The sequence below is a fragment of the Pantherophis guttatus genome, chromosome 1, assembly GCF_059756535.1.
Source record: "Pantherophis guttatus breed Tessera chromosome 1, ASM5975653v1, whole genome shotgun sequence".
NCBI classification, from domain to species: Eukaryota; Metazoa; Chordata; class Lepidosauria; order Squamata; family Colubridae; genus Pantherophis; species Pantherophis guttatus.
The window spans coordinates 8,404,759-8,429,097 of NC_142063.1; the positions used below are offsets into that span (position 1 = coordinate 8,404,759).

At 44.9% G+C, this 24,339-nt stretch overlaps 1 protein-coding gene and 1 pseudogene across 1 annotated transcript in view; both read right to left on the reverse strand.

Moving 5' to 3' along the window:
* Window positions 1-12,015: 12,015 nt before the first annotated feature.
* EEF2 (eukaryotic translation elongation factor 2) overlaps window positions 12,016-24,339 on the reverse strand; it is a 32,493-nt gene continuing 20,169 nt past the window's right edge. Inside the window, exons 9-15 of the mRNA XM_034406357.3 lie at window positions 23,561-23,756; window positions 22,482-22,740; window positions 20,490-20,597; window positions 18,327-18,680; window positions 13,965-14,147; window positions 13,745-13,877; window positions 12,016-12,272 (exon numbers count right to left, since the gene is read on the reverse strand). Coding sequence (XP_034262248.2) covers window positions 12,079-12,272; window positions 13,745-13,877; window positions 13,965-14,147; window positions 18,327-18,680; window positions 20,490-20,597; window positions 22,482-22,740; window positions 23,561-23,756 — 1,427 coding nt within the window. The 3' untranslated portion in view covers window positions 12,016-12,078. The remainder of the gene's footprint in view (window positions 12,273-13,744; window positions 13,878-13,964; window positions 14,148-18,326; window positions 18,681-20,489; window positions 20,598-22,481; window positions 22,741-23,560; window positions 23,757-24,339) is intronic.
* On the reverse strand, window positions 21,120-21,205 carry LOC148116317 (U2 spliceosomal RNA; annotated as a pseudogene).

A 24,339-nucleotide genomic window follows, 5' to 3' on the forward strand; every position in this document is an offset into this window, starting at 1 on the left:
ATGCAGGAATCAGGCACGCCCAAAATGGGGATCCTCCCACATTAAGGAATGGGGGCTCACCCAAAAGGAAGAACTCCTACCGGTACCTATACAAATGGGGCCCATCCCCCCCCAAAAAAGTAACCCCCACCCCCTATGCAGAAATCGGGCCCACCCTGGAGGAGGACACCCCCCATACACATATTTAGTAATTGGGCCCATTGAAGAGGAGCCCCCCTACATGCAGAAATTGGGGCGACCAAAGAGGATAAACATCTGCCCCCCCAATGCAAGAATCGGGGCCATTCAAAGGAAGGAGCCCCCCCCATGCAGGAATCGGACATACCAAAAAGGAAGACCCCCCCACACACACACACCCCATACAGGAATTGGGCCTATCCAAGAAGATCTTGATGCTTGAGCGGGGGTTGGACTAGATGGCCTCTAAAGTCCCTTCCAACTCTGTTAATCTATCTGTGTGGTCCCTAAGAGTGTGGACTGGCTACATGGCTCATAATCAAGCTGCAAAAAAAAAAAAATCCAACTCTTTGAAAATGGCTCTCGACCGACTTAAACACTGGGCCCTATCTAACAAAATGAAATTCAGTGTAGAGAAATGTAAAGACTTAAGACTTAGGCAAGAAAAACCAAAAATACATATATACACCAAGAGCCTTGGTGGCGCAGAAGACTAAAGCGCTGTTACGTAGCACCAGCTGCCTGCAATTACTGCAAGTTCAAATCTCAAGCCAGGCTCAAGGTTGACTCAGCCTTCCGTCCTTCCGAGGTAGGTAAAATGAGGACCCGGATTGTGGGGGCAATAAGCTGACTTTGAATAAATATACAAAAGTATGAAGGCTATTGCTTAACGCGTTGTAAACCGCCCTGAGTCTTCGGAGAAGGGCGGCATATAAATAGAACCAATAAATAAATAAATAGATAAATAAATAAATAAATATATAGACTGGGTGAAACCCGGCTTAATAGCAATAGTAACTGGGAGGCGGATCTCAAAGTCTTAGTGGACAACTAGCTAAATATGAGCCAGCCGTGTGCAGCGGCAGCTTAAAAAGTGCAATCCTAAACTGCATTAATAGCCTCCCACCGACCAGTACGCACCCACAGAGAGGGTCTCCTCAGGGTACCGTCAGTTAGACAGTGTCGACTGGCGACCCCCCCCAGGGGGAGAGCCTTCTCTGTGGGGGCGCCTGCCCTCTGGAACGAGCTGCCCCCGGAGATTCGTCGGATTTCCGACCTCCGTACCTTCCGCCGCGCCCATAAAACGCTATTATTCCATCAAGCAGGGCTGGCCTAAAATATTATTTTAATGGGTGACTGTATTTTAGACGATCGGCCAAGCTATTTAATAATTTAAAATTGTTTTTAACTTTTGTATTGTTGGTTTTTCTCTTGGCTGTACACCGCCCTGAGTCCCCTTGGGAGAAGGGCGGTATAAAAATTTAACTGAAACTGAAACTGAAACTGAAACAGAGGGATACAATCAAGATCAAGGGAGGTACTAAGACCACTCTATAAAGCCTTAGTATGATGATGTCTGTCCATTGTGTTCGAAGAGGACCTTGACATCTAACAGGTTGTGGGCTATCCACGAAAGCCCTAGTAAGACTACACCTAGTAGGACCACACCAGGGGTGAAATTTAAAAATTTTTGCTACCGGTTCTGTGGGCGTGGCTTAATTAGTGGGCGGGGCTTGGTGGTAAGGTGACTTGGAGGGCGTGGCTTGTTGGTCAGGTGGACGTGGCCAAGTCAATGTCACTTCTTTGCCCTTTTTTAACCTACAAAGCACAACACAACACAACACAACTGGCTCACCCACAATGTAAAAGCAGCTGTGCTAGACCCAAAATGACCCCTGCAACAAGCAGGAACCTCACACAGCCACAAAAAGCCCCCCAAAAAAACAACTTTCACATTTTACACACACAAAATTCCACATACAGCTTGGTGAGATTTTGTGTGATTGTGTAGTTTGAGTGAAACACTACAGAAACACGCTAAATCTCAGAAAGCTGCACAAATATTATTTTATTTTTATTTTTATATAAAAGCAGCTAAATTTAAAACTTCCTAAACTTTAAATGGCTAGGTCTCAAAAAAGGACAACTAAAAAAAAACCCAATTAACTATTTTTTTAAAGCTCCCAAAGGAGAGAAAAAACTTACCCAATAGAACAGGGGTCTCCAACCCTGGCAACTTTAAGACTTGTAGACTTCAACTCCCAGAATTCCTCAGCCAGCTTTGCTTTCCTGGCTGAGGAGTTCTGGGAGTTGAAGTCCACAACTCCCTGCCTGCTTGATTGCAGGCAGGGAGATTCAGTTGCTTGCTGATGCAATGGATTGCAGGGATTACAGCAAGGCGTTGCAACCAGCAGCTAAGGTAAGCAAGCTGAGGGGGGGAGGGGGAGGGATTTTTGCTACCGATTAGCAGGCAACTCAGCTGGGGTCATCAGAGCTTGGATCGTCAGAGCCATTTAAAAGAAAAAAAAGGCTCTGATGATCACGTGGCTCAGCTGGGCATGGGGGGCGAGGGCAGGGATTTTTGCTACCGGTTCTCTGAACTGCCCGCCGCCATCGCTACCTACTTGCCTGAGCCGGTCCGAACTGGGAGCATTTCACCCCTGGACCACACCTAAGAGTACTGCATCCAGTTTTGGTCACCACGCTATAAAAAAAGATGTTGAGACTCTAGAAAAAGTGCAGAGAAGAGCCACCAGGATGATGAGGGGACTGGAGGCTAAAACATTATGAAGAACGGCTGCAGGAACTGGGCCTGGCTAGTCTAGTGAAGAGAAGGACCAGGGGAGACAGGATAGCAGTCTTCCAATACTTGAGGGGCTGCCACAGAGACGAGGAAGGGGGTCAAGCTGTTTTCCAAGGCACCTGAAGGCCAGACAAGGAATAATGGATGGAAACTGACCAAGGAGAGAGAGAGAGAGAGAGAGAGATTCAACCTAGAAATTTTCTAGAATGAAGAACTGGAGACCCATTTCTGTAGTTCTCTGGGAACCATGGGTGATTGCTACAAACTGATGGGAACTTGACGGAATATAATCACTCGGTCAAAATTGGAGAAGGCTCAGAGCAGGAATGAAATCCAGCAGGTTCTGACAGGTTCTGGAGAACCGGTAGCGGAAATTTTGAGCAGTTCGGAGAACCAGTAGTGTAAATTTTGAGTAGGTCGGAGAACTACTCAAGTTCGGAGTAGTTCGGAGAAGCAGTAGTGTAAATTTTGAGTAGTTCGGAGAAGCAGTAGTGTAAATTTTGAGTAGTTCGGAGTAGTTCGGAGAACCAGTAGTGTAAATTTTGAGTAGTTCGGAGAAGCAGTAGTGTAAATTTTGAGTAGTTCGGAGTAGTTCGGAGAACCAGTAGTGTAAATTTTGAGTAGTTCGGAGAAGCAGTAGTGTAAATTTTGAGTAGTTCGGAGAACTACTCAAGTTCGGAGTAGTTCGGAGAAGCAGTAGTGTAAATTTTGAGCAGTTCGGAGAACCAGTAGTGTAAATTTTGAGTAGTTTGGAGAACTACTCAAAATTTACACTACTGGTTCTCCGAACTGCTCAAAATTTCTGGCTGGTCCCAGAATGGGGTGGGAATGGGGATTTTGCAATATCCTTCCCCCAGGAGTTGGGAGGGCATGGGGATTTTGCAGTATCCTTTCCCTGGAGTGGGTGGGAGATTTTGCAGTATCCTTTTCCTGGAGTGGGGTGGGAAGGGAGATTTTGCAGTATCCTTCCCCTAGAGTGGGGTGGGAATGGGGATTTTGCAGTATCCTTTCCCTGGAGTGGGGTGGGAAGGGAGATTTTGCAGTATCCTTCCCCTGGAGTGGGGTGGGAAGGGAGATTTTGCAGTATCCTTCCCCTGGAGTGGGGTGGGAATGGGGATTTTGCAGTATCCTTTCCCTGGAATGGGGTGGGAAGGGAGATTTTGCAGTATCCTTCCCCTGGAGTGGGGTGGGAAGGGAGATTTTGCAGTATCCTTCCCCTGGAGTGGGGTGGGAATGGGGATTTTGCAGTATCCTTTCCCTGGAATGGGGTGGGAAGGGAGATTTTGCAGTATCCTTCCCCTGGAGTGGGGTGGGAAGGGAGATTTTGCAGTATCCTTCCCCTGGAGTGGGGTGGGAATGGGGATTTTGCAGTATTCTTCCCCTGCCATAGCCAATGCCACGCCACGCCACGCCCACCAAGCCACGCCTACAACACCGGTAGTAAAAAAAAAATTGGATTTCACCACTGGCTCAGAGGCTGGGAATGGTGGAAAGGCAGGGAAGAGGAGGACATTCAGCAAAGAGCTGGATAGGCCCGGTTAAAATGGTGATGGGAAAACACCAATGGAAGTTCTGAAGGACCGGTTTGGGTTACTGCAGCGGCCTTCAAACCTTTGGGTACCACAGACCGATTCCATGTAGAAAGGTTTGTCTGCGGACCGGAGGGGCCGTGGTTTCCGGTGCTTCCTGCACCCCGCGGATGGGGCTTCAACTGTTTTTTTGCATGTTGCAGATCGATGCCACTCCTCGGACTAGGAGTTGGGGACATCTGGTTTACTGATCTCCTGAAGAGAATCTACACATAGACTTTAAACCAGAGATATTTTTATTAGGGATTTTACCAGAAATATATAACAAAGAGCTGCTGTATTTAATTGTGAATTTTCTAACAGCAGCTAGAATTGTATTTGCTAAAAATTGGAAAGTAGAAATGATACCTACAGATGAAGAAGTTATTAGGAAAATGTTGGACTGTGCCGAAATGTGTAAACTGACATTAGAAATAAGAGAGCAGGAAAAAAAAAAACAATATTATTTGATATGAGATTTATTTTACCATTGGGTAGATAATAAAAAAATGGTGATATATAAGTAAATGCTGAAATACTTTAAATGATGATACAACTGATATATTTTATATAAGAATAAGTTTTGGATATGTAGTGATATTGTGAAGAGAGGAAAGGGCACTAGGGATGCAAACCGACCGATGTACTGTCTGTACTTGATTGAATGAATGATGTTTGTATGCTTTTTTTTTCTTTTTTAAATAAAAAATGATTTGGCAAAAAAAAAAAGAGAGAGAGAGAGAGAATGTACCTCCATTAACTTGGGTCAAAGATGCCCGTAGCTGTGCCTTCAGAGGTTTGGCAATGTTTGAAAAATCCTAGTTTATAAATAAAAATACTTCTGGACCCCAGTGTAGGATAGCTACGTTTCTGTTTCCAACCAGGGACACAGACCTTGATCCAAATCTGAACTGAGAATCAACAAGAGTGTTTTGTTCATTTTTTTTTCAGCGGCACTGCTTTGGGCTGTGGAGGTTTCGCTAACTAACCACTGGCGGAAAAGGAGATGGAATTTTTTCTTCTTTCGTGGCCAATGACAGAATTCACTCCCTTCTCAATTCTCACCTTGCAACAACACCCTGTAGCTCACTTTAAGCCACAGTTGGACAAACCCTCAGTTTTCCAAGCTGTGTGGTAAAGCATGACGGGAAATCGGAGGTAGAGCTACCTTTGATCGTCATTCTATTTAATTAACGTCGCTTTAATTAATTTCCCTTGCAGCCATTTCATTAAAAACGTTGCTGGATTAACCGAGGCCAATTATTGTTTCGCTTCTCACGGTGGCCAACTAAATTAAAATATATATATATGTGGAAGAAGGAAGCACAGGAGTTAATTAATTTTGACCTTGTTGTGAAGCAGAAAACCTGATATCAGACATTCAAGTAGATCATGTCAATCTTGGTGAGGTGAAGATGGATGGACTTCAACTCCCAGAATTCCCTAGCCAGATATTTCTGGCTAAGGAATTCTGGGAGTTGAAGTCCACGTATGTTCCGGTGGCCAAACACTGACTCAGACCGTTGAAAATTCTAGAAAATTCTAGAATGTGTATTGAGTTTGTCCCAAAGGTGCTTTTTCTGGAGGCAACTGGACTTTCTTGTTTTTTCTTTTGAAGACGTTTCGCTTCTCATCCAAGAAGCTTCTTCGGCTCTGACAGGATAGTGGGGAATGGAAATATTTATATTCCTTGCGGGAATATATTACAATATATATATAATGTATAATAATATATTATTCAAATCATCTTTGTTGCTCTTCTCTGCAGGCTTTCTGGAGTCTCAACGTCTTTTTTTATATTGTGGTGAGCGAAACTGGATAATATATATAATATATTATAATATATTATTCTAATAGTCTTTCTTGTTCTTCTCTGCGGTCTTTCTAGAGTCTCAACGTCTTTTTTATATCGTGGTGACCAAAACTGGATGCAATATACTAAGTGTAGTCTTAACAAGGAATTACATAAAGCGGTACTAACACTTCACGTGATCTTGATTCTATGACTTGTTAATCTCAAAGGTGCTTTTTTCAAGAGGCAACTGGACTTTCTGGTTTTCCTTTGAAGGCATTTCGCTTCTCATCCCAGAAGCTTCTTCAGCTCTGACTGGATGGTGGGGGATGGAAAGATACTGTCAACTCTGAAGTAAACCTGGCTGAAGCCATCTTGTGCTGCCTCATAGTTGCCACAAATTCTGAGGGAGAAGTGGGGGGGGGGGAATAGATAGGCTTCCTAATAGTCAAAACAAAAAGGTTTCTTGTGGGAACCAAGGTCATCCCAACAGGTGGCAGTGAGCAAGCACCCTGCCAGCTATTCACATTGGACAATGTGACCGGTGACATCTGGGGAGGGAAATATTTTGGTCTTTTAACTAGGGAAAACCCGTGGGAACGTTTAGAGTTGGTTTTCACTAGCTGTGTCGATATGATGTATCCAATAAACATGTTCTTTGAGGAATCTACCTGCCTCAGAGTTCTGATTTTAGCGAATGCATTACTCGGAACGCTGACAAGATACCCTTTAATGCAGTTTAGGATTATATTGGATTTTTTGGCAGCTGCAGCACACTGCTGGCTCATATTTAAGTGATTATCCACTAGGGCTCCAAGATCCCTCTCAAAATAACTCCAAGAATAATCTGAAATAGCCGGTGAGGTTATCTGACCCAATAATATTCATGCTGAAACAGGGACTCGAATTTGGGAATCTCCACTCTGTCATTTTCCAAAACTATCCTATGAGTCAGACCAAGGGACTTGATGGCGCCGAGTTAATGAGACAGCTTCTACATCTGAGGGTAAGGTGAACGGTCTCCTCAGTCTAATATCCATAACGCTGGGAAAGATGGAAAATCAGAAATGAGGAGGAGATAAGCCGCCTGGGAAAGCCAAGGGAAATCATCAAAGCCATAAAAAAGCGAAAGTTATAAATATTTTGGACATATGATACAATAGTGCCGTGTTGGCACAAGGTGGCACACGAAGTCATATCTGTGGGCACACGAGCCTTGCCCTAGCTCAGCTCCAGTCCTGATTTTCGGGCCTTCCGGTCCCACCAGAAGTCGGGAAACGGGCTGTTTCCAGCCTCCAGAGGGCCTCCGGGGGAATAGGGAAGGCTGTTTTCACCCTCCCCAGACTCCTGGGGAGGGCAAAAAATAGGCCTACCGGGCCCACCGTGCTATCACGTGCCAAAAGCATGGGGAGCATGAGGGGTCACATGTACATGCGCAGGGGGGGCAGGGCGCAGGGGGCATTGAATTATGGGTGTGGGCACATGCTCGTGTGATCCCCCCGTGCTCCCCCCGCTTTTGGCACACGACAGCAAAAAGGTTAGCCATCACTGCAATAGTGGGTTGCAAAACCTATTGCTACCGGTTCGCTGGTGCGTGCACGCACGCAATGCTTGTCCATGCGCAAAAGCATCCGGCGCAGGTGGACGGAGCCTCCCGCCGCCGCCGCTACCGGTTCGCCAATCTGGGTAGAACCGATAGCAACCCAGCAATGTAATGCGACACCCGGAAAAATACGGCATACTTCACTTAATCCTCCAAAGAAAGATTGAAGGCAAACGAGGTCCAGGCAGAAGAACATCATGGCTTCATAATCTAAGGAACTGGTTTCGACAAAACTCAACAGCGCTTTTCATGCGGTTGTTGATAAAAAATAGAATCACCAACATGGCACAAGGAGGGAAAGATGGAAGGAAGGAAACAGGACCAGTGGATGGACTTGAATGGCCATGGATGGATATTTGGAAATCTTGAAAGTTAGTAGAATCAACACCAACTAGATAGTACTTCAACATCCACCAAATAACCAAAGGATGAAACTCTCTTAGCTTCGTTCATCTCATTGCAAAATTGAGTTGACATGCAATCCTGATGTTTTGTTGACGATGTTGTTGCAAAAGACACCAGGACTTTAATGAGCCAAACAGCGTCACAAGTTTGTTTTGTATTTTTGTACTGAAAATCAAACAAGATTTGTTTCCTGCATTAAGGCAAGGCTTACCTAAGAGATCTCTAAATTAACCACGATTAATTGCATTCACACAACTGTGCTTTTAACGTATCACAAGCCAAGAGCAATCAAATCACATTATGTCTACATGTGACGTGTGAATCCATTGCTTTTACCGTGACTTCTTTGCACAGCCCAGATAGAATCCTTAACAGAGAATTTCTGGAATAGACGTGGGAGGCGAACGCAACTGGAATTAGCATGAAATATATGGATATTAGGGGACGCAATGGCTCAGTGGCTAAGACGCTGACCTTGTCAATCGAAAGGTCGGCAGTTCAGCGGTTCGAATCCCTAGTGCCCCATAACGGGGCGAGCTCCCATTATTTGTCCCAGCTTCTGGCAACCTAGCAGTTCGAAAGCACTTAAAAAATGCAAGTAGAAAAAGAGGGACCACCTTTGATGGGAAGGTAACAGCGTTCTGTGCGCCTTTGGCATTTAGTCATGCTGGCCACATGACCATGGAGACAATTTCGGACAGCGCTGGCTTTTCGGCTTTGAAACAGATGAGCACTGCCCCCTAGAGTCGGGAATGACTAGCATACTTTTACCTTTACCTGGATATTAAACTTTCCTCTGACAAGTGTGTGAACAGGAAACTTAGAAACATGTCAAGTTGTGATTTTTTTTTTCCTAGTGGGTGTACGTTATTAAATTGGAACAAAACATTGCTTCAGTATTTGCGGCTTTTTGAACCAGTTATTTATAGAGCGGCCGCAATTTTGTGGGTGTTAAAAGCAGTGCTGGCGGGAACCCCAATTACACACACACAGTGCTTATTTTTGTATTTCCTTTACTAGCTGGTAGTCTTTTTAACTTGCTTTAACTGCCAATTAGTCATAAATCATGACGATTGTAAAGCAGGCCATCACAACTGACCTGATTTTACAAGTTTGGTGTCAGTTAAGTGAATAGGATGGTTGAATTGTGAACCCCTTGTTGACTGTGGGCAGTTTTTGTCAAAAAGTGGAACCAAATGCCCATTTTGACAAAAATAAGAAATAGCAGTTCAGACTTATATACTACTTCACAGTGCTTTAAAGCCAGTGGTGAAATCTAAATTTTTTTACTACTGGTTCTGTGGGTGTGGCTTGGTGGCCATGGCAGGGAAAGGATATTGCAAAATCTCCATTCCCGCCCCACTCTGAGGCCAGCCAGAGGTGGCATTTGCCAGTTCTCCAAACTAATCAAAATTTCCGCTACCGATTCTCCAGAACCTGCTGGATTTCACCCGTTTACAGCCCTCTCTATGCGACTTAGTCAGCCTATTGCCTCTAACAATCTGGGTCCTCATTTTACCGACCTTGAAAGGATGGAATAGAACAGAGCTGGAAGGGACCTTGGAGGTCTTCTAGTCCAGCCCCCTGCTCAAGCAGGAGCAGAAGGCTCAAGCGGAAGGCGGAGTCAACCTTGAGCCGGTCAGGATCGAACTCCTGACAGTGGGCAGTCAGCTTACAATACTGGTGTCAACCCTGAAGCTGACCTGACAGAAGCCATCTTGGAGTTTCAGTGTTGCCACACAGGAACGGAGGGGCGGGGGGGGGATTACCGACGATCTCCCATCGACCCGTGCGCTCCCACAGAGAGGGCCTCCTCAGAGTGCCATCAGCCAAACAATGTAGGCTGGTGACCCCCAGGGGGAGGGCCTTCTCTGTGGGGGCTCCTACCCTCTGGAATCAGTTGCCCCCAGAGATGAGGAGAATCCAAGACCTTGGTGCCTTCCGCCGTGCCCTTAAAACTTTCTTTTTTCAGCAAGCCGGGCTGGCTTAAGAAGAAATTTTTAAATGTTTTAATTGGTTTGTGCTTTTTAATTTTGGGGCAACATTTATATATATTTTAATTGTTTTTTAATATTTGTATTTCATGTTCTTAATTCTGGCTGTACACCGCCCTGAGTCCTCAGGGAGAAGGGCGGTATATAAATTGGAAATAAAATAAAAAATAAATAAATAAAATTAGAGATAGCTGGGGTTTCGTAGCCAAAATAAAATACTTTCTCTTGGGAACAAAGGAGATTCTCACACCTGGCCAGAGGAAGGAGTGATGACACCAGGCAACCAACCAGACAGCGCCTTGATTGGACCATGTGACTGATTGTTTGGTGTTGAGGGAATACTTTTAATTGCGTGAAAACGGCGGGAAACCTTCAGAGTCGGTTTTCACCAGCTTGTGCCATGTATCAAATAAAACTATTCTTTTCAGGAATCTACCTGCCTTGGAAATTTGCTTAATATGGATGTTACTTGAAACCCCAACAACTGGATTCTAACCCCTGCACCAGAGATCAAGAGAATAGACATACAGTGATAGAGAGAAGATATAGATATATGGTAGATGATAGTCAGCAATAGTTTATATACTGTTTCACAGCCCCTCTCTAAGTGATTTAGAGTGTCAGCCGGCCACCGACAATCTGGATCTTCATTTTACCGACCTCGGAAGGACGGAAGGCCGAATCAACCTTGAACCGGTCAGGATCGAACTCCTGGCAGTGGGCAGTCAGCCTGCAATGCTGTATTCTAACCACGGCTCTTCACACAAATGACTGTTCAAAAAAAAAAAAAGTCACAAATTGTGTCGTGATCACAGCAGGATGCTGTAAACTGGCATAAATGCAGGCCAGTTGCCGAGGGCCCAGAACGGTGTCATGTGCCTACAAGGTGGTACCAGCTTTTGGAACAAGAGTTCTAAATAACTTTTGGTGGGGGATCCAGAAGTGGTATTCAGCTGGTTCGGCCTAACCAGTAATAGTGACCTGCAGGAGGGCCTTGCCCATTCACCCGGGCGCAATCCCGTCCTATATTGCTGTGATTTTGATGCCGCACACAGGTGCAGATGGCGCGCGCGAGCTCAATCCCCGTGTTGTTTTGACATCGCACGCATGCCGATGATGCACACGCTCACATTTCCTCTGCTGGGCGAACCGGTGGTGACCTCTAGTGGGATCGACGGATGCTAAGTAACGAGTCGTTAAGTCAAGGACTATCTGTATTGTACTCCCCCCACCACAACTTCGCTCCTCCTAACACAAGCTCTCGAGACGTTTCAACATAAACAGGAAGCCCGATCAGATATTCTTATATTTATTATTCCAGTGGTTCTAAATACATTGATTTGCACAACGATAACCTATTAGCGAAGAGGCTGTCCGGCTAGAAAGCCTCCGTCTCTCAAATCCCCAGATAAATGACTTTTGTTGATCATCCTTCCGCGTCTCGTCCAACCTTTCAAGAGAGCAAAACAGATTTCCCACATCTCGCCCCTCCCCCCTCAAAAAAACCCCCCTTCTTCCTCCTTTCCAAAATTTCTCCAAAGGAAAGAAAACCTGGCCATCTTTTTCCCCCCCTCACTTGCCTCCGTGATGTCAGATAAATATGGAGATGAGCCGTGTTTCGGGTGCGTTAAAATGGAAGCGTATTTTCTCAAGTTAACAACGGGCCGAGTGGGTTTTTCTGGCGTGTTGTGTGAAAAGAAACCCCTTCATCAAGGCTGAAAAAGTAGGCGTGGGAGACCTCTTTTTCTGATGATTGGAAAGGGGGAAGGAAAGAAGGGGGGAAAAAAAGGAAACAGCCGCCATTCTCAGCCACAAGCACATCTAACCACCATGTTTCTGTTCTGTTTTTTTTTTTTTACACTAGTTAAAAGTTCATTTCGAGTCCCACAACAGCCATTTTTAAAATTTATTCTTTTTTTGTAAGATCTGGTGCGGTATTATTTCATTCGACCGGTTTACAATTTATCCAGGAAGTTATCCAGCGCGGGGATGCCTTCTTTCAGCCCTTTCCGCTTGCGTGTCTCGCTGACCACTTGGCAAGGACGGCTGGTGCTGTCGAAGGGATCCCCGGGGAGAATCTGCCAGTGATCGAAGACGCACTGCGGGAAAGCCTGGCCTCCGGTGTTGGATCTCAAGTCGGCCGTGAAACCTAAAGGCAGAAAAAGGTGTGGCGTGAAAGCAAGAAGAGAGTTCAAATGTTAGAAAGGCGGAAGGTTTCCCTCCCCACAGGACGAGGGCCATATTTGGTGTTGCCAACTCAAGTCCTGGACTTACGACCACCATTGAGCCCAAAATTTCTATTGCCAAATAAAGCAGTTACTAAGTGAGTTGTGCCACGACTGCAGGACGTGGCAACTGTCACAAATACATGCTTGGTGGCCAAGTGCCCAAATTTTAATTACGTGGACCACGGTGGGAATGCTGCAATGGTCGTTGTCGTTAAGGGTGAAACCCAGTCGTAAGTCCCTTTTTTCAGTGCTTGGAATGGTCATTAAACAAATGGTTGTAAGTCGAGAACTATCTATATTTGCCTCTACCTGAAGTATCTTAGCTAAAGAGCACAAGGAAACGTCTCCCGTCATGGCTGCCAGTTTGCTAAGCTACGCATCTCAAGCTGTATATATATATATATATATATATAATAGCAGTGACTTCGAGAGGGAACTTGGAGTCTTAGTGGACAATCAATTAAAATATGAGCTAGCTGTGTGCAGCTGCAGCCAAAAAAGCCAATGCAATCCTAAAATGCATTGAGGGATACAATCAAGATCGAGGGAGGTACTAATACCACTCTATAAAGCCTTAGTAAGACCACACTTGGAATCCTGCATCCAGTTTTGGTCACCACACTATAAAAAAGATGTTGAGATTCTAGAAAAAGTGCAGAGAAGAGCAACTAGGATGATGAGGGGACTGGAGGTTAAAACACGAAGAACAGTTGCAGGAACAAGGCATGGCTAGTCTAATGAAGAGAAGGACCAGGGGTGACGTGATAGCAATGTTCCAATATCTCAGGGGCTGCCACAGAGAGGAAGGGGTCAAGCTATTCTCCAAAGCACCTGAAGGACAAAGCAGGAATAATGGAACCTAAAAATAAGGAGGAATTTTCCGACAGTGAGATCAACCAACCCATGGAACAGAAGTTGCCTTCGGAAGTTGTGGGAGCTTCATCACTGGAGGCTTTCAGGAAGAGATTGGACTGCCATTTGTCAGAAATGGTGTAGGGTTTCCTGCTTTTGGGCGGGGGGGGTGGGGGTTGGACTAGATGACCTCCAAGGTCCCTTATTCTATGCTGACAGCCTGACATCAGTAATTTGGGGGAGGGACGTAGGGAGGGAACTCAGAAATCAAAACTAAGCAGCACCTTCTCATAGAGCCCACAAAGACTTGTTAACGCCTGATTGGACATGGATAACCAGGGGGGACTGTCCAGGACCAAGGGAAAGTTAATTGGATGTTTTGCGCCCGCAAATTTCAGATCTAGCCTTGCCTCTTCCGTAACCCCCTTGGCTTTAGTAAAGTATACATTTGACTAATCCTGAGCCAGGAGTCTTTCTTTTCTAACTGACCAAGTTGGGACGGTTGACATTCTGAGCCTAGAGGGAAAAGATCTATACTTACCAAAAGATTCGTTCACAGGCAGGTAGGCCTTGACCACAAACATGGGGGTTCCAGCCACCTGGGACTCTTCAAAAACGTGGCCTCGTTTCCTGTTCAGCACTCCATAAATGCCACCCACTACTTGTTCAGGGCACTGGGAGAAAACAAAGGTCTCCAGTGAGATTGGGGAAAAACCTCTGGGCAGTTCCTAACTCATCCGGTCTCCTCCCTCCACACCTACCTGGATCTCCACCAGATAGATTGGCTCCATGAGGCGGGGCTGAGCTGTCAGCATGCAGGCGTAGAGGCACCGCCGGGCTGTGGGGATGATCTGGCCGCCGCCACGGTGGATGGCATCGGCGTGCAGGGTGACGTCGTGCACGTCAAAGCGTACTCCTCGCAGGTTCTCCTCGCAGAGGGCCCCCTGAAGAGAGCAGAAGAGGGGTGTCGAGACTCACAATCAAGACAGCAAGGCTCTTACACATTTGCAGCGAAGAAAATGGGAGCGCAGTGGCTCACGGGGTTAGAACGCTGGGCTGACAATCAGCAGCCCATGTTCGAGACCCAAGTGCTCCTGTTTGAAGGGGTGAGCTCCCGTCCTTCGCTCCAGCTCCTGCACACATAGCAGCTCGAAAGCAGGAGACCACACATTGATAGATGGATACCACTTCGGTGGGCAACTTAACAGGCACATGAAAGGTGTCTTCAAGGGCCACAGTGATGTCACAATCTAATCCTTTCAACCCGGAAGCGCCTCTGTGCTTCCGACACAAATGCAGCAGTAACGAAAAAAGGGATTTTAGGAACAGAATCTCAAAAGCTGGATAGATTTATCATAAGTCTTCCATGAGCCCATGAAAACAGGGCCTCCCTTTCCTTTTTTTCCTAAGCGTGCCTAAAAATTATGGCATGGGTCCAGGGTATCTGGGGATTGTCTCACCCCACAAGGCATTAGCCCACCCCACTTACTCCCTTCTATTAAGACATTCCAACTGGCAGGGCCAAGAAGAGCTTTTCTGCAGTTTTTTTTTTTTTAATTTGATTTATATGCCGCCCTTCTCCGGAGACTCAGGGCGGCTTACAGCGCGTTAAGCAATAGCCTTCATACTTTTGTTGCACCTGGCCTGTGGAACATTCTGCCACCGGAGGTAAAAACTGCTCCTATATCCTTTTGGAGGGGCATTAAAACCTGGTTTGGCCGGTTAGTTTGGAGTTTCTCTTCTCTTCCGCTATATCCAGATACTGCCACATCGACTATCCAGATTTTTTGTCTTTGTTATAGACAATTGTTAAAGTCTGGGGTGTTATGTGGCATGTACCTGCCTGTTTGAATTCTAAAGTGCCTAGAATTCTGCTTACTTTTTATTATTATGGTGGGCTGCATTGTCAGTCAGATGTTCAGAGTGGATTTGGCATTTTTGTCTACCTAGCCAAGGCCTTCCCAAGGACCTAGGAAAGGCAGATGTGGATGTTTGATAATATTTAAAGATCTCATATCTCAGGGTGTCAAGTGTTCCAAGTCAAGCTGCCTTTTGCAATTGACTGATGGGGAATTTGTCCAAGTGATGGTCCAGGTGTTTTGGGATTGCAGTCCTACCTTTGCTTTCTCTTGGGACAGTTGTTCTACTTCTATTTCCTGATCTTTGTCTTTTTATTATTGTTATTATTTTATTCATTAAACATGAAACTCAGTCAAGTGAACATTTTAAAATACCATTGACTGGCACTAATGGTTGATACGGGTTTGTTTGTTTATTTATTTATTGGTTCGATTTATATGCCGCCCTTCTCCGGAGACTCAGGGCGGCTTACAATGCATTAAGCAATAGCCTTCATACTTTTGTATATACCTGCTTAGTAGGGCTTTTTGGCCCCCCCCCCAAGCGGTGTTCTTTTTTTATACAAAGTCAGCTTATTGCCCCCACAATCCGGGTCCTCATTTTACCTACCTCGGAAGGATGGAAGGCTGAGTCAACCTTGAGCCTGGTGAGATTTGAACTTGCAGTAATTGCAGGCAGCTGGTGCTAATTAACAGCACTTTAGTCTGCTGCGCCACCAAGGCTCTTGCTCGCCAGGGTTGCTGTCAGCGTCCTAGGTATCAACCAAGTACCTTCTTAAAATATATGATGTTCCGAGTAGCGCAGTTTTTTGCAGTTTCCGCTGGTGTTATTGCAGGAAGCTGCAATTTCTTTAAGTGTTTTGTGAAATTCTTGGGCATGGTACCAAGTGCCCCGATGACAATGGGAATCACTGTGACATGTTTCATCCAAAATTATTATTGTTGTTGTTGTTGTTGTTGTTGTTTTCATATCGTCAACCCTGAAGTGAACGTGGCTGAGGCCATCTTGGAGGCTTCAGGAGTGCCACACAACAGAGGGAGAGGGGGAAATAGCAAGATGGGGTTTTGCAGCCAAAACAATAAAGTTTTCCGATGGGAATCAAGGACATTCTCACAGGTGCCTGGCCAGGGGAGAAGTGAAGTAACCAAGCAACCAGCCAGCACCTTGACTGGACAGCGTGACCAGTGACTTGGGGAAAAGGGGAAAACTTTTATCTTTTGATTAGGTGAAAACCGCGGGGGGAACTTTCAGAGTCGGCTTTCACCAGTTGTGCCAATATGACGTATCCAATAAATTGTTCCTTGAGGAATTCCCTGCCTCAGAGTTCTGTTTTCTATGGGTGCATTACTTGGAACGCTGACACATATGCTGAATTTTTTTTGTTTGTTTAAATTTGATTTATATGCCGCCCTTCTCTGGAGTCTCAGGGCGGCTTACAATGCGATAAGCAATAGCCTTCATACTTTTGTATATTTATACAAAGTCAGCTTATTGCCCCCACAAACTGGGTCCTCAATTTACCCACCTTAGAAAGGATGGAAGGCTGAGTCAACCTTGAGCCTGGCAAGATTCGAACTTACAGTAATTGCAGACAGCTGGAGTTAAATTACAATGCATTAGTCTGCTGAGCTACCCAGGCTCTTGGATTCTGCCATGCTCTGTTACAATTTCTTGGGTAAACTGCAGGAAAGGTTGGGTAGATGCTATAAACTTAAGTAGGGCAAAATACCATCATCTAATTGTGACTGTGGGGTTGAAAAGCAAACTATCCAACATATCGTATCAAGAGTGCCAAAAAAAGAGCCTATAATAGACTTTGCTCATTTCTTGGCAGAGGACAAAAGAAGCAAAAATTCTATCTGTAATCTAGACATTTAAAATATTTGAGATTTTGTTAGGATATGGTTTGAGCCTAACAAGTTGTCCAGGCAATATATGTGTACTGTAACTTTAATCTGTAAATGTATTATGTGACTTTAATGCTGAGTCATGCTGTAATTAGGTAATGACTGGTTGTGAGAGTATTTAAGCAAGGTATTGTAACGTGTTCAGTTGCTGCTATGATATGCTGCCATTGAGAGGAGTTGCTATCTGCTATCATCGTTTGATGGATCTGCAACCATCGTGGTTTGTGAACCAGAGTGAGTTTGTTATTCTAACCAACTACTGTCTGTTTGGTGAGAAGATATCTGTAACTACTGGACTGATTTACTGGCAAAGACTTGGAATTTGTTTAAAGACTATGAGACTGTTTTTTCTACTATAAAAGTAAGCTTTTGATAAACCAGTTTGCATATCTCTTATTCATTGCTCTCAGCAACGTTTCCTTGTGCATTTACTCTGCTGGTTGGTAACACAACAACAATATCCTTAACAGATTTCATATTTTGTATTTTTAATCTGTGTTTTCATCAAAATGTGACGTGAATGTGCCATATAATAATGAATGTCTAAAGGTACAGTTTACTAGAAGTCAAGTGACATACAGTAATGCACTTGACTTGTAGTAAACTATACCTTTCTCAATGAATGGAGTTAAGGATCGTTCTTATTTTTTTTATTAATCATATTTCTATGCCGCCCACTCTCCTAGGACTCTGGGCAGCTTACAACAATCAACAGTCGACTCTAAAAGTAGCAAATTTAGCAGAGATGGCTAAAATTTCAGCATATTTGAAGGACCACTCAAATGAAAGATATATTTTGGAATGGAGAAGATGGATTGACTATATTCAAAACAAATATCGGACTAAAAAGTTTCAAATAGCTTATGAACGAATAAAGAGATCTTCGAAAAGTAATTAAATGTAGTCATGTAAAAGGGAAGTTAAAGTACAAGAGGGAGATAGGATTCTATAGTTAGTTAGCATATGTTTGTATAGGATTGTTAAATGCAATACCCTGTATTTTGCTCTGGGAAGTAGGGGGGGGGAGGGTTGGGGAGGGAGCAGGGAGGTGGGATGGGGAAATATTTGTAAAACTTTCTAAAAATTTTTAATAATAATAAAAAAATCGACAGTATACTAAATAGCATACTGCCCCCAACAATCTGGGTCCTCATTTTACCCACCTCGGAAGGATGGAAGGCTGAGTCAACCTTGAGCCGGTCAGATTTGATCTGCTGATCTGCTGAAGTAGCAGTCAGCTGAATTAGCTGCAGTGCAGCACTCTAACCATTGCGCCACCTCGGTTCTTACTTAGAAGTTCAAGCTGAGGCAGGCCTGACACTCATTTTATGGCTCAGCCACGAGGGCCAGACTCACCTCCTTTGTGGCCCACTGGAAGCCGGCCACCACGCTGTCCTTGATCTCGTTGAGGTACTGCACCCCCTTGGTGATATCAGTCAGGATGTTGGGACCAGTGCCGTCTGGGCCGAAGCACCAGATCTTACGGGCTTCAGCCACGTCCCACTCATATTTCTCAGCCAGGTATCTGGCCCGCAGCTTCAGCTCCTGGCGGGCCGAGACATCCCCCTTGTCGATGTCTTCAGCCAGGCCATCCGGGAAGGGGCGGGCTTTCATGTACAGGCGGTTGTGTTTGTTGGGCGATTTGGAAAGGCACAACGTTCCCGACTCCTCGCTAACAGTCTCCCGGTAAGACACGACTGGATCGGATTTCTGCCAAGAACAATCAAAGCCATGAGAGAACAGACATTTTGAACGGAGTTATCTCGTTTGCAACACCCAGCAAACAACTCGGGGCTCTTTCCTCAGCTGTTTCTATCTGTCTCTTGATGTCCAACAGGTGTCAACTCTGAACTGTGGTTATGGGAGCGACGAGGCGCTCCCATGTGACCCTCCATCCTGCGCGAGCTGCACTGGCTCCCGGGTGCGCTTCAAGGTTTTGGTTACCACCTTTAGAGCGCTCCATGTCTTAGGACCGGGGTATCTACGAGACCGCCTTCTGCCACCAGTGGCCTCTCACCGACCAGTACGCTCCCATAGAGAGGGGCTCCTCAGGGTGCCGTCGGCCAAACAGTCGACTGGCGGCCCCCAGGGGGAGAGCCTTCTCTGTGGGGGCACCCGCCATCTGGAACGAGCTCCCCCCGGAGATACGGAGGATCCCGGACCTGCGCGCTTTCCGCCGTGCCATTAAAACATTTCTTTTCCAGCAGGCCGACCTGGCCTAACCTCTCTTTTAAACTTTTAAAATTTTTTAAAATTTCTAAATTTTAAATTTTGTCTTATGTATTTGGGGTTTTTAAATTTCGTTCTCTGAGCCAATTATTTAATTGTATTTTAACGGTTTTTTAACATTTGTATTATATGTATTTTATCTGGCTATTCACCGCCCTGAGTCCTTCGGGAGTAAGGCGGTATACAAATTTAATTAAAAAAAAATAAAAAATAATAAAATAAAAACTGAGCCTGGCTGAAGCCATCTTTGTTGCTTCATAGTTGCCACATAGTTTGGAAGGGGAGAAGTGCTCTCCCGTGGGAACCAAGGTCATCCCAAGAGGTGGCAGCTGATAGAGGAGAAGGCGTGACCAAGGAGCCCGCCAGCTGCTTTAATTGGACAACGTGATCTGTGACACCCAGGGAGGGAAACTTTTATTCTTTTAATTATACAGAAAACCGCAGGAAACTTTTTTAGAGTTGTGTTTTCCCTAGCTGTGCCGATATGATGCATCCAATAAATACGAGGACCGTTCCTGCCTTGGGAGTTCTGATTTCTTCGGATGAATTACTCGGAACCCTGACAATAGGAGAGAGACACTCTGGGTCCCATCAATTAAAAGAGTGTCATCTTATGGGACCTAGGAAATGTGTCTTTGGTTCCAGCACCTGCCCTCTGGAACACCACAACCCTAAGATCAGGTTGCTTTCAACCCTTCTGGCCTTGGATCAAGTGCTAAAGACCTGGATATAAGATGAGCCACTGAGAGATTTCTTGGGTTTTTAAAAAATTCTTTGCTAATATTAATAAAACACTCAAGAGTCACGTTCAGAAGATGGGCAGGTGTATAAACCCAAAGGCATACGAGATAATAAACAAGATCTACATATCATTCAACAGAGACAATAGAAAGGAAACAAGAAACCACTTCTTCACCAGCAATCCAATCCAGATGAGCAGAGATTAACACCAAGATTAAGATTAGACCAATGATCAAAATGCAAACAATACACCAATCAAGGAACTACGAAACAAACAGTAAACAACAGTCTAATCAAGGAACTCCACTTCCCCCCCCCCGAAGAATACTCCCACTTAACAGGGCAAACCATTTGAATATAAATAACATAACGAACCCCACTGCCTTCTAGCAGATGATGTTACCTAGTTGGGTCAGGAAACGTTTGCAAGAAAACCACCAAGTTCAGAGAGCATTAAAAGACCCCACAGTTCAACCCTGAGCTATAAATATTCCCATCCTCTATTGGTATCGATTTCATAAATAGAGACCCCAGATGCAAAATAGCTACCTTGATGGGAATGCAGGCGTGATCCTCTTCCAGATCCTTCAGGCAGATCTCCAAATGCAGTTCTCCGGCTCCAGCTATGATGTGCTCTCCAGATTCCTCAATGATACACTAACGATCAGAAAAAGGAGGTAGAAAATTGAGATGCATCAATACCCTTTCCTAACGCAAGTACCCCACTTCCCAGTCACCAGACTAGGCCAGGAAGAGGGAACCAGGCTGCTGATCTTAAGTTCCTTTTTGTATTGTAGATTTTAGAAAGAGCCGGCATGATCATACTCCACTCAGTATCAAGGATGCAGCTGTAGAGGTGGCCAACAGTATTAAGTATCTTGGTGTGCAAATATCTAACAATCTGACTGCACTAACAATCTCTCCACACATCATCCTTAAGTGTCCAAACCAGCATATGCTTTTCCTGCATCAGATGAGGAGAGCACATCTTTCTCCTTTTTTTTATTATTATAATTAGTTTATTGACTTTATATACATAAAAATATAGTAACCTTTCTATTTAACATCGGATATGCAGTGTTTATACATAAATACATAATATGTACCTGGTGTCATTTGATGGAGTGTGTTTTAACAAACTGCATCCCTGTTTGGTTTTGTGGCAGCAGTGCCTCAGATAGAAGGTCCATACAGAGAGTGGTGAGGACAGTGGAGAAGAACATAGGATACTACACTTGATCTTAGCCAAAAGGCCGAGAAGCGATGAACATAGAAAGCTCACTTCCCATTATTCAGGATGCTGTTTATAAGCCAGTGGTGGGATTCAAGTAATTTAACAACCGGTTCTCTGCCCTAATGATTTCCTCCAACAACCAGTTTACCAAACTGCTCAGAAAGTTAACAACCGGTTCTCCCGAAGTGGTGCGAACTGGCTGAATCCCACCACTGTTATAAGCGCGATGTGCTTCAAGCTCAAAGCATTGTTAGAGACCCCACACACCCACTTCAGAGTCTGTTTCTCTTGCTCCCCTCCGGGAGGAGGCTTCGAAGTATTTCTAGCAGGACTACCAGATTCTGTAACAGCTTCCCTATGCCATCCGTCTGGTAACCTTGCAAGATTTGCTTCTCTCGCCATGTACATGTATACATCCGAACTAGATTGTGTTGTTTCTGTGTCTCATATATGTGGGTATATGCATAATTTTGTATATTTATTTATTTCATCATGTTTATGTAGTGTATATTGGAGGTGGAATTTTGTTTTAATGTATGTTGATTAGTGTACATTCAAACTGACAATAAAGTTATTCTGTTCTATTTCTATTCTATTCCTATTCTCTCTATTCTATTCTATCCTTATTATCTATTCTTCTCTTCTCTTCTTATTCTATTCTATGATTGTTAAGTTGAGGACTAATCGAGCAAACTTGCTTGGTTCAAAGATGCCCATGAAGAATAAGTAATATTTCTTGTGATAAAACTGTGTAATAAGTGGGATATTAAATTGGAAAGTTTAAAATACTGTGATTTGATAAAAAGGGTCAAATAATTAAGATGTTGATAAAATTGTGTTTTATAAATTTTAACAAAATGGAGTTGTATTGAAATTGAACTTGATAATTCTGGTGATAAAATTGTAAGGTATATAATTACAATAAGAGACTAGAATATTGTTAACAATTGGATATTGATGAGATATAGATACAAAGATAATGAGTTAAAATTTAATTTGAAGCTAAAACTGTATTGATATATTAGATTTGTTTAGATGAAAATGTTAGAATTGTATGTTTAAATTTGTTTTTTTGTTTTTTTTCTGTTTTAAACTTTTAAAAGATGTAATGGAAAAGTGGATTAGAGCGTGTTAAAAGAATGCAAGCATGTTAACCATCTATGACCGGATCGAAACTCTGTTCTTGAAAGTTATATTTTATGTTTATGTTTGGAAAAAAATAAAAAAAAATATTTACAAAAAAAAAAAAAAGATGCCCATGCTAAGATGCTGCAAACCATCTCCAGGTGGATCCACCCCCACCTCACCTGCACCATGGGGTCAGACTTGGCCAATCTCTTCAAGCCCTCGACCAGTTTGGGCAGGTCGGCCGGGTTCTTGGCCTCCACGGCCACACGCACGACGGGGCTGACGCTGAACTTCATGACGCGCATGTTGTGGGCGTGTTCGAAGGTGGTGATGGTGCCTGTCTTGACCAGGAACTGGTCGACACCAACCAGGCCTACGATGTTACCGCAAGGCACGTCTTCAATGGGCTCCACGTAGCGGCCCATCATGAGGATGGTTCTGGAGGGAGAGAAGAGCAGGAGAGACAGGGTGAGACACAGCCCGGGTGCTGGAGAAAGCTAAGGACCAGCGGTTTCTGGCAGAAGAGGCCAGAAGTTGGGGGGTTTCTGAAATTTCCTCCAATTTTTAAATACTGACCAATCCCCTATTTACCATGTAAAATTGGGTTTCCTTCTCTTTTCCCCACAACCCTGCGAGGTGGGACAAGCCAAAAATGACTGGCTCCCAGCTAGGGAGCAACTAGAACTCAGCGTCTCCTGGTGATTGATCTAGTCACCCAGCCAGGTCTCTTGGCTAAGGCAGGACTAGAACTCACCGTCTTCTGGTGATTGGCCCAGTTACCCAGCCAACTAGAACTCCTTGTCTCCTGGTGATTGGCCCAGTTACCCAGCCAACTAGAACTCCTTGTCTCCTGGTGATTGGCCCAGTTACCCAGCCAGCTTTCATGCCTAAGGCAGGACTAGAACTCCTCGTCTCCTGGTGATTGGCCCAGTCATCCAGCCAGTTTTCTCAGCTAAGGCAGGACTAGAACTCAACATCTCCTGGTGATTGGCCCAAAGTCAACCAGCCGATTTTGATACCTAAGGAAGGACTGGAACTCACTGTCACCTGCTGACTGGCCGGAGTCACCCAGTCGGCTTTCATGCCTATTAAGGTGGGACTAGAACTCACTGTCTCCTAGCTTCCATCCCACACTAGGCCAAACTCCTAACTCCCCCAAGAGTATGCCGATTTCACAGAGAAGGAAAAGAGGGAATAAAGGCCATTCCCCCTCCCCAATACAGCCGGCACCCGACCCCTTCCCCACTCCTAGACTGACCTCTGGATGGGCTTCAGGTAGAGATCTTCTTTCTTTCCTGGCGTGTAGTTTGGTCCCATGATTCTGCATTTGAGGCCAGTGGACACAACTCCCGAAAACACTCGGCCGAAGGCGTAGAAACGGCCCTTGTCAGAGGTGGGTACCATCTTGGAGATGTACATCATCAGGGGTCCTTTGGGGTCACAATTCTTAATGCCTAAAAGAAGGGGGGAGGGAGAAGACGTGCTTGATGCTCCTGTGAAGAACCGTTGTGGTTCGTTGGTGGCCTACGGAGCTGGCAGCAGAGTCGGACAGTGAGGAGGTTGGCGAGGAACATGGGCCAGTCCTGGAGTCTGGGGAAGATTCAGACGATGGGCTCTGCGTCGGAGGCAGAGATGGGGCCAGAGCCATCTGGGAGTTATGTGCTGACTCTGGAGTCTCCAGAGTATGACATCAGCAAGGCAGAGGAACACGGGAAGCCTGTTCCCAGTGCGCACATGCACAGAGCTGCCATAAGGCAAGAACAGTTAAGACAAAAAGGGCGACTCAGGAGTAAGGCTTGGAGATGATTGGCCCCTCCCATAAGACATAAAGGAAGAGCAAAGGGACATGAGCCTTTGCAGGAAGCAACTGTTGTTTGTTTAAAATTCTGCAGCTCCGTTTTTGACTCTGTGCTCTGTGTGGCCTTGCAAAGCTAATTGCCAATTAGGTCTTTGGCAGCATGTCAAGGGAGATGAAGCTGGGTGCTTATCAGCCTTATCCTGAAGGACTGTGGCAGACTTCTGTTGGACTCTACTATT